General features: G+C 39.1%; 1 protein-coding gene across 2 annotated transcripts in view; it reads right to left on the reverse strand.

The window, feature by feature from the left end:
- The window catches only part of PDZD8 (PDZ domain containing 8), a 92670-nt gene that overhangs the window by 57987 nt on the left and 17986 nt on the right, over positions 1-16697 (reverse strand). Inside the window, exon 2 of one of the 2 annotated variants that reach the window (XM_003825632.6) lies at positions 269-391. The exons of the other annotated variant lie outside the window; for it this stretch is intronic. Coding sequence (XP_003825680.2) covers positions 269-391 — 123 coding nt within the window. The remainder of the gene's footprint in view (positions 1-268; positions 392-16697) is intronic. 2 annotated transcript variants of the gene reach the window in all.

Below are 16697 nucleotides of genomic sequence, written 5' to 3' on the forward strand. Positions count from 1 at the left end.
AAAAATAAGCCAACAGAGCACTATGCATCTAAATAGTGTCAGAATGACTACAGAGTAAATGCCCCTCCCTCCATTAAAACACTTTCTAAAATATGATTTATATTTGTTAAAGTTAGAAAGGACTACTTTTATGATATTAAATTTACAATTAAAGAATTTACAGGTAAATAATATAATTTAAATGAACACACAACACAAATACTGCTTAGGAATATTTTCACTGCACTGTTCTTCCCGTAACTTAGTAATGACAAAACAAAGAACATACCTGCTACATTCTAACAATGTAACTTTAAGACGGCCTTCAGTAAGTGCCCATTGTTGTATATGGATATGCTCTTCATCTTCTTCAAATCCTTGCAAGGTCTGGTATGGAAAAAACGGCTTAAACCTGACAAAAGTAAAGATAAGTCTAAATGTCTGAATAATAAACACCACAGTTTAAAGCATAACAAAACTCACCTGTACAAAAACACAAAGCAAAATGAACACCTAATACTACATGTGCTCTACAAAACCAAAGCTTACCACACTCCCCCATAACTGGCAGCAAATGGTGCCTTCGCTATGGCACCCATAAGTCTTGGTTTTTTGGTATGCCCCCATTGATAAGGCAAGAGAGAACGAAGAAAAGAAAAGCCTAGAGGCAGCAAGTAGGCCATGAAGTTTAGGTGGGGCAGGAGAGAGACTGTGAACCAGATGGGAAGAGTGTTCCTACGGTACAAGATCAAAATTCAGAATGCATGTTCCACGGAAATAATATACAGTCCCCTTGGCATCCATGGGGGATTGGTTCCAGTACTTCCCAAGGATACCAAAATCCCAGGATGCTCAAGTCTCTAATATAAAATGGCCCAGTATCTGCATTATACACATTCTCCCATATGTTTTGAATCATCTCCAGATTACTTATAATACCTAATACAATGTAAATGCTATGTAAATAGTTAAGACTATATTGTTCAGAGAATAATGACAAGGAAAAAAGTCTGTACATGTTCAGTGCAGATTAAATTTTTAAAAAATATTTTCAATCCACAGTTGTTTGAATCCATGGATGTGGAACCCATGGATGTGGAGCCCACGAATACAGAGAGCTGACTATTATAGACAGTGATTAGTACATGATAAAGATGACTGTAATAGCAACATCAATAACAATTAACACAGCAGAGGTATTCATTAGAGATGTTTACTATTTGCCAGGCAGTATGCTAAGTGCTTTTTACATGCATTATCTTATTTAATGCTCACAACCCTGAAGAGGGCAATATTATTGGCTCCTCTCTCCAAATGAAAAGAATGAAGCTTAGGAAGGTTAACAAGTTTGTTCAATTTTACAAAGTGAATTCTGGTTTACAAAACCAGAATTCAAGCTAGTCTGATTCCAAAGTCCAACTACATAACACCTCAGTTACCTATGAATTATCCAGGCATTCATATGCTCATCACTAATATTGTTGTTTTTATGGAGAAGTTTGTGCTGAGTTGTAAACTGTAGGTTTTAAAAAACTTTTAATTTAAAACACAACTCATACTCCTCCATTAAAGCTAAAGAAAAAGAAAATGAAAGAAAATTGGGCTTAAAGCCCTGTGGTTTTCAATTCACCCTACACATTGTCACTAGCCATGATATCTACTTGCTCAGAAAGTTTTAGTGGCTTCTTACTGACCACACACACAGATACACAGATACACACACACACACACACACACACACACACACAGAGTCAAAAGTTCTTGGTTTCACATTTAAGGTCCACCACAATTAATGTTCCTTTTTTATTTTTTCTTGAGACACAGTCTTGCTCTGTTGCCCAAGCTGGAGTGCAGTGGCACGATCTTGGCTCACTGCAACCTCTGCCTCCTTGATTCAAGCTATTCTCTTGCCTCAGCCTCCCAAGTGGCTGGGATTACAGGCATGCACCACTATACCTGGATGATTTTTGTATTTTTAGCAGAGATGGGGTTTTGCCACGCTGGCCAGATCAGTCTTGAACTCCTGACCTCAAGTGATCTGCCTGCCTCGGCCTCCCACATGGCCTCCCAAAGTGCTGGGATTACAGGCCTGAGCCACCACACCCAGCCCACAATTAATCTTTCTAATCATATATTCTCTTAATATAAACATTCCAATCTAGAAAGTCACCTCATATGCCCAGAAGACATTATGAATATTCCTGCCTTCAGGCCTTTCATACCAACTGGAAGTTTTCCCAGATTCCTCAAAGCCTGTCCAAATCCTCCCCTCTTTCGCACTCGGCCATACATGCTGCTTTCACTCTTCTCTATCTTGCAGTCCTCTAAATTGCGTGCATTTATGCCTTAAAATGTCAAATATGACTTAGTCTCACAATTCTCTGCATCCATCATCACATACCTGACGGGATGTTTCACACACTATCAGGATTTGAGTATGTGTTGCGCTGATTTACAAACAGTTAACACTAAAACTGAAATAAACACTTAGAAAATATCAATGGCCTACTATAGTTTATACTGAAAGATACTAATAGAGGGGGTTAAATGCTGTTTTATGTTTTCCCAGTAAGTAAGATTAAAGAAAAAAATTTTAAGGAAACGTTAAGTAGGGACACAGGCGATGCTCAGTGCTTTTCTCCTGTTTCTAAACTAGTATGGAAAGCAGAAAGCCCCCCGAGTTTCTCCCAACTAAAACGCTAATTTGCATTTGAAGTCATTTGATTCAGACAGACTGGCACCAAATTTTTAGAGGGAAAAAAACTAGTAACTAAATTTATATCAATATAATGTTGTAGCTGGGTGCTTTTAACACACAGTCCTTATGACTCCTGAAAAACATATAACTCTGTTAGTTTGTAAAAAAATTATAATAACCATATACACTAGAAACTTTGAATTTAATAATCCAAGTTAGCTAAATCACAACTGCTCTAAGAACCAGCTTTCCTTGTCAAATATAAAGTCAAAATTCAATAAAATTTCTCACAGGAGTATGAGTTGAATGTTATATGGATTAAAGTCTAATTTGGGTTTACTAATGCTCAGGGGGTTTTGCTAAGAGTGTTTATGCACAAAAATAATCTAAAATCAGAACAACGTATTCCATTTTAAATGAATATACTAAACGGTGGGATAAAGCATGAACATGTTCGGCAAGCCAATAAATAGAATCCACACATTAACATTCTCTAAGAACCTTTGGTTTTCAGAATTTTTAAGTCCAAGTCTTTAAGTATCCCAAACCCATAAAGAATCCAAACAATGAAGCGGGCTACCTCTATCACTTTCTTTTATCTTCCTATTCCATCATATCATCTTTCTTCAAAATCCATTAGTCTTTATTTCCTAATTAACCTATTAACTCAAAAATGTCAGTTTTCTCACTCAGGCTTCCCCCCAAAATAGTCTTAACAAACTACCTGTACTTCCTCCTGTAGAAAACTTAAAAACCCAAACTAGGAAGATCGACTTTAAGGATGACAGTATGAAGAGCCCTGCTGATCTGCTCCCAAGTGAAATTCGTGAAAATTATTTTAAACCAAAACATTTACAGCCTCTGGAAATGATCTTAAGAGCAAACAGCAAATTTTAAAAATCTACTTAAGAAAATCTATGACAATTTGATAAGAAAGCCGAGTCTGTGGTGTTTGAACCCTGTTTCCCCAACAAGCTCAGGGTGGCAGATTCCACGGTAGACTTCTTTACTTTTTATTTTTTATTTTTTTGAGACGGAGTCTCAATCTGTCGCCCAGGCTGGAGTGCAGTGGCACGATCTCGGCTCACTGCAAGCTCTACCACCCGGGTTCATGCCATTCTCCTGCCTCAGCCTCCCGAGTAGCTGGGACTACAGGCGCCCGCCACCACACCTGGCTATTTTTTTGTATTTTTAGTAGAGATGGGGTTTCACCGTGTTAGCCAGGATGGTCTCGATCTCCTGACCTCGTGATCCGCCCGCCTCGGCCTCCCAAAGTGCTGGGATTACAGGCGTGAGCCACCGCGCCCGGCCACTCCACGCTAGACTTCTATTGCCAGGAACACAGGGCTCCCTCATCCCATAGCTCTCATTTGGTGGGCTTTCTCCCTGGGAAGAGGAGGATAGGAACATTTCTCATCTAGCCTCCAGTCACCTGTTACTTCCAGGCAAGTTCAGTCAAGAGGAGGGGGATTCCTTCATTGACCCAGCCCCCACTCATGGAATGGAGGGTCTACCTTGGGCACAGAACACTGAGAATACTGGAACCCTGACTGTCTTGCCCTGGCTCATGAGGAAGTGGTTCCATAGTGGGAAAGGCAAGCCAAGAGGACCTCTGGCTACTCCATCCCCAATCTAGCACTCAGCTCCTAGAGTTGTGGTATCACCCAGAGAGAAGCCTGCAGTAGTCTTCACCCCTAGCTCCAGAGACCTGGTTCTGATTATTTTGCTAAGGGGAAAAGGAGAGGGAGAGGCAAGTCAGAAAACAGATTCTCCCAATCTCTTCCCAAAGGAATTAATTTCATTTACAATAGTCTGTGAAGAAGCTCAAACCTAAAGGCACTATCAAGAACAATGGAGGTTGTGGTGAAAAGCACATGTCTTCCTTCAGGGATTTAAGGAAGACATATCCTAGGCTGCAGGCTGCTGTGCTCCTAGTAGAGAAACAGGAAATAAGACAGCTGGGAGGAGCCCTCCTGGGGTGAGAGCAAATATCAAACACTTACCCAAGAAACTATTCCTGAAGGAGGCACAATTTGACTGGAATAGTTTGTAGAACAAGTTATGCCCCTGGGTGCTGTTAAAAGCAATAAGAGAGTTAACACTAGTGGGGGGGTGAGTGGGGTGGGTGTACTGTACTAAAATAATCCAGGCAGTCAACCTAAAAACAGACAAGCAAATATCAAGCTCTGGGTAAGGGGAGACCAGTATCTAAGGTTGCTACAATATATTATCTAAAGTGTCTGGTTTCCAAGAAAAAGTTATGAGACATAAAAAGAAACAGAAAAGTATGACCCATACAGCAAAAAACAAAACAAAACAAACAAACAAAAAAACACACACTGCCTGTGAGAAGGACCAGATGTTAGATTTAACAGAAAAAGATTCAAAATTTGTGGAGACCAAAGTTCTTATTTACAGAGGAAGCCTTCAGGTAGTAGGCTTTGGAGAGAATAGGCAGTAAAACGTTTCTTATCAGACTTAAAGTCTGTGTCCATGTTAAATATGTCTCCATAAATATGTTCATGGAAAAAGACATGATTAAAGAACCATAGGGGTTCAGCTATAGGGGTTCAGCCAGGCGCGGTGGCTCAAGCCTGTAATCCCAGCACTTTGGGAGGCTGAGGTGGGCAGATCACCTGCGGTCAGGAGTTCGAGACCAGCCTGACCAATATGATGAAATCCCGTCTCTACTAAAAATATAAAAATTAGCCAGGCGTGGTGGCATGCGCCTGTAATCCCAGCTACTCGGGAGGCTGAGACAGGAGAATCGCTTGAACCTGGGAGGCGGAGGTTGCAGTGAGCCGAGATTGCACTCCAGCCTAGGCAACAAGAGCGAAACTCTGTCCAAAAAAAAAAAAAAACTATAGGGAGGTATTATGACAATGTTACACTAAATAGAGCATACCAATAAAGAGACAGGAATTGTAAAAAAAGAAACTATGAACCAAAAATAAAATTCTAAGATCCCCCCAACCACCTGATTGAATTTCCTCCTCAGCCAGGGCACTCTTAAAATTTAATCTAAAAGAATGGTTCAAGCCATGATGGCAAATGGGGGTCGGACATGCCAGAGATGCCTCATTATACCCCTCCAGCATTAATAATACAGGAGTTATTAATAAGTAATTTTTAGGCAGCAAGAAAGGGTGAAAGTTCTCGGTGGAATTTTCCTTTAATAAAAAGCAGCCCCCAAATCATTTCTTCTCTAACAGAAAGCAGCCACAGAAGTCAGGCATAATATGCAAACTAGGAGCTTTTATACGTAAATGCCAGCAGCTGTACCTGGAAGCCAGGTACATTCAGTATGGTGTCTCCTCCCCTCTCTTCCTTGTCTCCTGCCCTCTTTTCCTTGTCACCACTTTTAGGGTTTCCTGGCAGCCTCCTGGTAAAACCACGTACAGGCATCATGGCCGCCGCCAGGTGGAGGCCTCATTTGTATAATAAAAGGCTAGGGTGGGAGGGCCAGTCTTTTCAGGGCTCTGTAAGTAGCACACCTGGTCAACCCAATCTCCTGAGCCCTATGTATATCAATCACTGCCCCCTCAAGCCTCTGTACAAAACCGATTGCTTTTCACAGTAAATCAGAGACCCTCTTTTGAGCGACCCACTTTCTTAGCATGAGGAAGCTTTTTCTCTCTCTTTTCTTTTTCTATTAAACTTTCCTCTCCTAAACCCACCCCTCCTGTGTGTCCCTGTCCTGAATTCTTTCTCCACCAAGACCAAGAACCAGGGTATATACCCCAGACAATGGAACCGTTTCATTAACATCAACACAGATGCGGGACAGGCCTCATTATACCCCGCCAGCATTAACATGGACACAGACTTTAAGTCTGATAAGAAACGTTTTACAACCTATTCTCTCTGAAGCCTACTACCTGAAGGCTTCCTCTGTAATAAATAAGAACGCTGGTCTCCACAATTCTTTATCTTAATTCAGACATTCCTTTCTATTGATCCCAGGTTTTAGATAAACTCAACCATCAACCAGAAAATTTTAAAATCTACCTATAAGCTGGAAGATGCCCCCTAGAGTTGTCCTGCCTTTCTGGACCAAATCAATGTATTTCTTAAATGTATTTGATTGAAGTCTCATGTCTCCCTGAAATGTATAAAACCAAGCTGTACCCCTGATCACCTTGGGCACATGTTCAAAGGACCTCCTGAGGGCTGTATCACAGGCCATGTCACTCATATTTGGCTCAGAATAAGTCTCTTCAAATATTTTACAGAGTTTGACTCTTTTTGTGGACAAAAAAAATGGAAATTCTGTAGTCAAAAAGTACAATAAGTGAAATTAAAAAATTACAGAGGGACTCATAACAGTAGATATGAACTGGAATAAGAATTAGTGAAACACATAATGGGAGAACCAGAAGGAGAGAAAAGAGACAAGGGAGTAGAAAAAAATACTTCAAGAAATAAAACACGCAGCCAGTACGTCCTGAAGCCACAAGGATCAGGTATTATATGACTCCATTCATATGAAAACCCAGAATAGAGAAATTTATAAAGACAGAAAAGTACATGAGGGGTTATTTAGGCCTGGGGGTAGGTAAGGGATTAGGAGGGTGATAGCTAAAGGTTATGGGTTTTCTTTTGAGATGATAAAAATGTTCTAAAACTGACTGTGGTGACGGTTGCACGTATATGTGAATACAGTAAAAGCCAATTAAATTGTAAGTTTTAAACAGGTGAACTGTATAGCATATGAATTATATTTCAATATAGCTGTTAAAATGAAAACCAATAACCCTGCTACCCAGAAATAATTTTTCTTGTCACTGCTTTGATGTATAAATGTTTGGTTAGGATTGTCTGATAAAATAATAAAATCATAAAATGGCACAGCTTCGTTAAAACAAATTATAGTCCCTTTTAATGCTTATGAAAAACAAACATTTATTGAATGGCTACCAAACCAGATGCTGACTGTATAAAGCACTTTATTTGCTCACTTAATCCTTACAACCTCCAAACTAGGCATCAGCACACTGTACATAAGGAAACAGTCTTAAGAGATCTCAGTAAGAGATCTAGTAAATGCTAGAGCCAAAACTGGAACTTGTGTTAATCCGCGATGGCTTCCATAACAGAACTCTGAGTGGCTCTGGAGGCTGGAAGTCGAAGATCAGGGTACAGACAGGGTTGGGTTTTGGTGAGGCCTTTCTCCTTGGCTTGGCGATGGCTGCCTTCTCACTGTGTCCTCTCACAGACTTTTCTCCATGTGCATATTCCTGTTCTCTCTCCCTCTTCTTATAAGAAACCAGTTTTATCAGATTACTGCTCATCTTTATGATCTCATTTAATTAACCTGATTACCTTGTTAAAAGCCCTATCCCAAACAGAGTTACTGAGGGTTGCAGCTTCAACATATTTTATCAATTTTTGAGGGGAGCACAATTCAGTCCATAACAAAACTCATATGTAACTCCAGAGCCTGATCTACAGTCCCTTAACTGACTTGATTACCACCCTGTTTTCTGCTGGAATACAAGTTCTAAACCAAGTCTGAAGGAGCCTGACAAAGGAGGCTCATGGTTTTACATACATTACTATATTTGATCCTCACAATAACATGGTATGGCAAGAATCGCAAATCATTTTCTCATTTCACACAGTCCAGGGAGAACAAAAAGCTTGCTGAAGACTACATCCTTTTATTAAAAAGTTACATGAAGATACATGCCCACAAAATAAGGGCATAAAGCAAGACTGAAGAAAGTGATCCAAAAACAGTGGATCTAAGTCAAGAGGGCAACGATGTCCTAAACCCAGATGACTGGTGTGCGGCAAGCCAAGAGAAAACCCATTTGGGGCAGGTGATGAAAGCTCCAGGAAGGAAATCTCCAAGAAATAAGAGGAAATAAATAGGAGAGGCAGAAGGAATGAGAAGGGAAAGGAATACTCTGAAAATCTGAGTAAGGCAATTTGATAAGAGAAAAAAATATTGCTTTGAATGGCACCAAGGTAACGAAACTGGAATATAGAGAAGGAAACATAAATCTGCATATTAGACAGTTCTGTAATAAACAGTACTTATATAGACATAATAATGTAAAAACACAGACCAAGGAAGACTATGAAGAGAACATGTTATCAATTATATAAAAATAAGGATGGCCAGGTGTGGTGGCTCATGCCTGTAATCCCAACACTTTGGGAGGCTGAGGCAGGCGACCTGCTTGAGCTCAGGAGCTCGTGACCAGCCTGGGCAACATAGCCACACCCCATTTCTACAAAAAATACAAAAACCAGCTGGGCATGGTGGTGCGCTCCTGTAGTTCCAGCTACACTGGAGGCTGGGGCAGGAGGATCATCTGAGCCTGGGAGATCGAGGCTGCAGTGAGCTGAGATCACAACACTGCACTTCAGCCTGGGTGACAGAGTAAGACCCACTCTCAAAAATAAAAAAATAAAAATAAATAAAGATGTAGTTCAGTGAATGAATGGAAAATAGTTAATATAACTATATCAAAAAAGGCAAAAGAGAAGGTGAGAGGATATTACTTAGCGAAATCCTTTATCTTCTGAAGCCAATTAATAGTCACTGTCTAAAGCTTCTGACTCAAGAATAGCTATATGACACTGTTTAGTAATACAGAGGTAACACCACTATTATTAGTATAGCTAACACTTATTACATACTTAGCATGTGAAAGGCATTATATTAATTAACTTAATTCCCAAAACAATTCTTTGAGATAGGTACTATAATCAGCCCCATTTTGCAGATGAGGGAACTAAGACACAGAGAGGTTAAGTAACTTGCTCGGGGATACACAGCTAGTAAGTGGTAGAACCAAAATAAGAATCTAGGTAGTCTAGCTCCAGAATCTGTTTTTTTTGTTTGTTTGTTTCTTTTTTTTTTTTTGAGATGGAGTCTTGCTCTGTCCCAGGCTGGAGTGCAATGGCGTGATCTTAGCTCACTGCAACCTCTGCCTCCCGGATTCAAGCTATTCTCCTGCCTCAGCCTCCCAAGTAGCTGGGATTACAGGGCGCCCACTACCACGCTCGGTTAATTTTTGTATTTTTAGTAGAGACGAGGTTTCACTGTGTAGGCCAGGCTGGTCTCGAACTCCTGACCTCATGATCCACCTGCTTCGGTCTCCCAAAGTGCTAGGATTACAGGTGGGAGCCACCACGCTTGGCCCCAGAATCTGTGCTCTTCATCAATGCCTCTTAAAAGTTGTTAAAAATAGAAATATATAGGCCGGGCGCGGTGGCTCACGCCTGTAATCCCAGCACTTTGGGAGGCCGAGGCAGGCGGATCACAAAGTCAGGAGATCGAGACCATCCTGGCTAACATGGTGAAACCCCATCTCTACTAAAAATACAAAAAAATTAGCTGGGTGTGGTGGCAGGCGCCTGGAGTCCCTGCTACTCAGGAGGCTGAGGCAGGAGAATGGCGTGAACCTGGGAGGCAGAGCTTGCAGTAAGCCGAGATTGCGCCACTGCACTCCAGCCTGGGTGACAAAGCGAAAAAAAAAAAAGAAATATATAGTTACAAATGATTGCTTCTGAACAGTCTAGCTTAGGGCAGGAAAGTAAAGGGTTTAGGGAGGCAATTGCTGATTTTCATCATAAGTTCTTCTGTTTTGATTTTTAAGTTACATGCACTAAGTAAAATGAAAGGACAAACAATGCCAAATGTTGGAGAGGATGTGAAACTGCTGGTTTCGACTATTAAAACTACTTTGAAAATTGTAGTAATATCTACGAAGCCAGTAGAGATCCACCCTATGACTCTGCAATCCTACTCCTCGATATACCCAAGAGAAATGTGCACAAATGTTCACCAAAAGGCATATATAAGAATATTCATAACAACACTACCCATCAACAAAAATGGACAAACTGAAGTACATTCACACAGTGGAATACTCCACAGCAAATATAATGAACAAACTATATCTATATGCAACAACATGGATTAATCTCACAAACTACTCTTGAGCTAAAGACAACAAAAATGAGTACATACAGTATGATTCAATTTATACAAAGTTCAAAATCAGGCAAAAAACAAACACAAAAAAATCTAAAAATAGTGTTAGAAGTCAGGATAGTAGTTACTTTAAGGCAGAGGAGAGGAAGGTAGTGACTAGGTAGCATATGAGGAGCTTCTTGGTTGCTGGTAACCCTCTGTTGCTTGTTTTGAATGCTGATTTCATGAGTTTGTTCACTTTGTAGACATTCATGGAGCTGAATTTTCTGATTAGTACACTTTTCAGGTGGTGAGTTATATTTTAATAAAAATTTAAAGAAAAAACATGTTTTTTTCTTTTTTTGAAGACAGGGTCTTACTCTGTTGCCCAGGCTGGAATGCAGTGGTGTGATCATGGCTCACTACAGCCTTGACCTCCTGGACTCAAGCAATCCTTCTGCCTCAGCATCCCAAGTAGCTGGCACTACAGATGCAGGCTACCACACCCAGTTATTTTTTGTAGAGGTGAGGTCTTGCTATATTGCTCAGGCTGGTCTTGAATTCCTGGGTCCAAGCAATCCTCCTGCTTCGGCCTCCCAAAGTGCTGGGATTCTAGGAGTGAGCCACTATACTTGGCGTGTTTAATTTTTAAATGTGCATTATTTTACTAACACTTAAAATACATATTTAAATTTATACTTACAAGAGAAGCCAAGCCTTCTTCTCCTGTGTAGATCTGAGAGAACCTTTTGTAACATCTAAAATATGTCTTACTTTAAGATGTCTCTTCAAGTTTGCTCTATAAGCATGCTGAATACCAGCTGGTGACATCTCCATCACATGGCAGCAGTAAAACTGTTTGCAAACACTGGGATCTTTAGAGAGAAAGGTTTTACTACAACTCAATGTAAAAATATGCAGAGGTCTAGATCTACTGTTAACTGCAGTTGAGCGTTCATGTTCTTGCTCAAGTGATAAATCTGCTAGAGTTTTCAGATCAATACGAGAAAACTTTTGTGACAATTAGAGCTAGTGAAAAAAGGACATGGCTTTCTCAATATGTAGTAGCAAGCCTCTATCTCTAGAAATATTTAGGCAAAGGTTAGATGAGGATTTGTCAAGAAGACAAAAAAGAACACAAAAAAGAAGACAAAAGAACACAAAACTTAGAATCATATATACATATAGATTGTTGTCCCAACTTCATCACTGATAAAGCAGGTGATATTGGAAAAGCCTTTTATCTCCTTAAACTTCAATTTCTTGTTCAAAAAGGGAGGAGGGGAATAATCCATGCTTTTTGTTACCTATGAGAGGGTGAAGTAAAACTAATTCATACGCCAGCATCTCTTAAACTACAAGGTATTGTAACCACCTGAGGGGTTCTTCCTGCCCACAGCATAAAGACAGACCATGGTGGCATTGTCGTAGAGGAAGAGTTTAATAGACACAAGGCTGGCCACACCACAGGGGAGATAAAATTTATACTCAAATCACTTCATTCAAAGCTCGTAGGTGAGGGGTTTTTCAAAGGCAGTTTGGGGAAAGGAGTGGGGTGGCCAGCTAACAGGGGCTTGCTGCTGATTGGTTGCGGCAGAGATGAACTCATAGGGGGCTGAAGCTGTCCTCCTGTGCGCCAAATTGCTTCTGGGTGGAGCCACAGGAGTGGGGTTGTGATAAGTCCTAATACAATGCCACTTTTACTAAAACACATTTCCTAATCTGCATTATAAAGCTGTATAATTTCTATAAAATCACAGTATCTCACTTTTAATGGTTTACAGAAAGTAAATTCTAGTGTCAATCATGGGCTCTCTATTAAGTTTACTTTAGATATCTAAAACAGTACCTCTTGTCTTCCAAACTATTTTGTCTAGGTTATGATGCTGAGTAAAATATAAAGAACTCAATAAAATTGTTCAGAAATTCTATTAATACTGACTTGGAGTCCTAGAGGGAGTGGAAATCAATAATAATGGTAATGACCTTCCCAGTGCAGTTTGATGGCTCTCAAACTTTCCCATTCTAGTCCTCCAAGAAAGACCCATGTTAGTCACAATATTTCAGAAGGAAGGGGTAAACAAGTCCACGTGATTAAAAGATCAACGAATCTCTCTCTGTTCTAATAAAAATCCATGCTAGTTTATTATAAGGAACACTGTGAAAGTCATTTCTGAGAATCTACACCTTGATGTTTTCTAATTTGGGGATATAAAAAAATGATCCTAAGCTAGATGCTAAAGAATTATTACTTTTTAAAGGTTTGATAGTGGGATTATACTTTTTTTAAAAAGACATATTGATGTTATACATAAATTTTGTTCAAAATAATCGGGGGAGGGGTGTGTGGCAAGATGAACAAGAGTGGCCCTAAGTTAATTACTGGCTACAGACAAAGCAGGATGAGGGAGGGGGTGAGCGGGCGGGGAGTGGCATTTACTGAACTATTTTCTTGACTTTTAAGTGAAGTATTCCAAAATGGAGAATTAGAAAAATTGTTCTGTATACTAAAACAATGTGGTTTCTGTCTTCCTGTTTCCTTTCTCTAACTTCCCTGAGCAACATCACTTGCTGTCGCTGCTTTTATCACAGTTCATACATTGGTACCTAAAAATGAGTTAAACACCCTTTCTTCAAACTTGCGCCCTCCTCTCCTGCTTTCTCTTACTGGCACCACCAATTTCAAAGACACTTGGAAACCTGGAGGTAACCTTTTATTCCTCCTCTTCTCACAACCAATTAGTTCTATCCCCATTCCCTCCATTCATTTACTGTTAAAATGTCTCTTCTGTTGTTCTGTGTTCCTCATTGGCCTGATTTAGGTTTTCATTGATTGCGGAGAATGTTGGGATTTCTGAAATTGTTTCCTTTTCTTAAAAAGAGTACTTTCTTAAACCAAAAACAAAGCCTCTACTTTTTGTTGTTGTAAATAAAAAGCTACCTCACAGGACTATTACTACGATTTAGAGTTCACACATGTGATACACCTAATCAAGTTCGTGGCTTGTTATAAGCACACAAATTCTGGTTTTCTTCTCTTCTTTATGCCAAAGTATTACCATTTCAAACTGGCTGCCTCACTGAATCTCTGAAGATCCTACAAGGCCCTCATTCTGTTCCTTTGTGATTTCTCCTACCCACAATATGCTCCTACCCCATCTCCCTATGTCTAAAGCTAAACTATTCTGTAACAGTTACCTCAAATACCATCTCACCTGTTTAACAAATAGGCTTACTCGAGAATAGAGAGACCAGTCAAAGTTAGATACTCAGATACTGCAGTCATATTTCAGGCTCAGGAATACACACAACACTATATCCTTTCTAAGGGAGAGAGTAGAACGAGCAGCTATAAACAGGCAATTGAAAGTCCTATATGGTTTATGCTTTCAGTCGGAAAGTTTTGGCTCTATCACATTAGGAACTAGCAAACATAAATGTTCTCTTCAAATTCTCCTACACCAAATATATAAACTAGATAACTCAGTGAGTGATCATTTTAAAAATGTTTCTTCATTTATTATGCTTCAGAGCCAGTACTCCTTCAAATAATGAGTTCCCCCTGCTGCATTAAAAGTGTAATTTTCAAAACCTCTATTAGTTTTAACTTTTATGGCATACATTATCATGCAAACTATTGCACGCTAATACAAAACTAAGTATAAGCCAGAAAGAAAACAAAGTACAATGGTTCCAAATACTCCTCATTTTCTGTGTTGGTAAATTATGAATCTAAATTTCAAATTTTCAATTTTACTTAGATACTTCAATTGATATATTAAAAGGACAATTCATACACAAGGCTCCTCTATATTCACCAAGGTTAGTACTGCTGTATTATTTCTCCTGAGAAACTGTACCTGCTAAACACTCTGATGCCATACGTAGCCTAGTCCTATGTGGTAAGCTTTTCACTGCTGAAGTTCTACTTCAGTCGCCTCCTCTCTGTAACCTGTCCCTCTCCTCTACCATCTGGTAATTGTTTCCTCTCCTGTGTTCTAAAAACACTTTATATATGCTCTGTTTTACTACTAGCCATACTATTTATGTATCTGTCTCCATCTTTCTAGCTTTCCTGCAAGATCCCCTCCTCCCAACTAAATCGTGAGTTGCTTGAGAAAAGAAAGCTTACATTTATAGACGATATAAAATAGAGGTTAAGAACAGACTCTGGAGCCACACAGCTTGGCTTGGAATCCTATTGTGCCACTTCCCAGCAATATAACCTTGAGCAAACTTCTGACCTTGACCAAAATCTGAGACTCGGTTTCCTCAGAGGCAAAAGGAGGATAACAATTACACCTACCTCACAGTGCTGTTACAAGAATTGCATTGAATAATGAAAAGCACTTAGTACCATGCCAGCAAACACTCAATAGACATTAGTTATTATTACTGTTCAGCTTAAATTCCTGGTATTTAACAAAATGCCTGGCACTTAGTATACCTCCACTGAAATAAAGAAGCTATTTAATGATATGACATATACCTTAAAATGGCATACTTTTAATTATACTACAATACTTACATTTTTCTGAAAATTTTCAGAAGTTTCTAGAAGAAATACCATTAAGGTGTTGTTATTACCATTAAGGTATATCATGTTAATACCATTAAGGTATATCATGTTCTATTTTTTAAAACTCTTAAGTTATTATATGCTCGTTTTTCTCTTTTCTAAGACCATAGGAGCCTTAAGTCTTAGAAAAGATACTATCTGGATCTCATTCATCTTTAAGTCATTATAATGAATAGATCCAGATCTCAGTCTTATTTGTAAACTATCAACTGGTTGATTCCATCTTCAATCCTTTTTTTCTTCTGTGAACTGAGAGTTTCCTACAGATTCTATTTTTAGAGACAACTGTGTTAAATCTAAAATTGCCTAATATTTAACATAATTTTCTTAACATCATTTAATAAGTTAAAAAAAAGATGCTGAGACATTTGTGACATAAAAAAAGAAAAATAAGAAAAATTTAAAAAGGTAAAACTCAATTTGAAGATTATCATTAAAATTTGAAAATAACTAAAGCAAGACACACGAATAATAACTTATTCCACAGAATGTTAGATATGAAAGGTAATTCCACAGATATCCAAATATTTAAATCGTTTCATTTTACTGATGAGAAATAGTCTAATTAGACCTGAGTCTAAAAACACAGGTACACTCACATCCAGGCCCATGCTCTTTTAGGAATAAAGTTATATTTAAGTGTTCCCAAATAACAAGTTAACCATATTTGGCAGAAGTTATGTTATTGTTATTCCTGACCGCATTTACAGAAGCTAAATTAGGCTGGTGTGATAAGAGAATAATATGTACTTTACTATTAATCTATCATTAAGGTAGGCATCCTAATCTGGGGTTGGGGAGAGGGAAGTAATCAATGAAAAACAAATGAGAAAAAGAAAAATTAAAAATAACCCAGATAGCTTATAAGTCCGGGGTAATTACTGAGATTACTATCTATTTGGAAAATGAGTTCATGTTGGTCTCCTCAAAGGCTTTGGAGTACACCCTGCTCCCCCTTTCCATGATATAGAATCTTTTATCTTTCAAAAAAACTAAGGTATTTTAAAATATAGCATGTTATTAAACTTACAACTTTTCATACAAACTTTTTTTCCCAGTAAAAGCAATAAAGCAGTAAAATGTTTAAAGATAAGAAAAGAATGCATTCAAGTCTAAATTAATTTACAAAGTTGAAATAAAATACAAGATAATGCTTATGTTAAACTGCTATTTAGAAAATCAGGTCTGGGCATGGTGGCTTACGCCTGTAATCCCAGCACTTTGGAAGGCCACGGAAGGTGGATCACTTAAGGCCAGGAGTTCGAGACCAGCCTGGCCAACACAGTGAAACCCCCATCTCTACCAAAAAATACAAAAATTAGACAGGCGTGGTGGCATGCACCTGTAGTCTCAGCTACTTGGGAGGCTGAAGCACGAGAATCACTTGAACTTGGGAGGTGGAGGTTGCAGTGAGCCAAGATTGCACCACTGCACTCCAGCCTGGGTGACAATGAGACCCTGTCTCAAAAAAAGAAAATCAGGATACACTGTTGAACAGAGCATGATCACTGCTA

This window comes from Pan paniscus, chromosome 8 (genome assembly GCF_029289425.2).
Source record: "Pan paniscus chromosome 8, NHGRI_mPanPan1-v2.0_pri, whole genome shotgun sequence".
Lineage (NCBI taxonomy): Eukaryota > Metazoa > Chordata > Mammalia > Primates > Hominidae > Pan > Pan paniscus.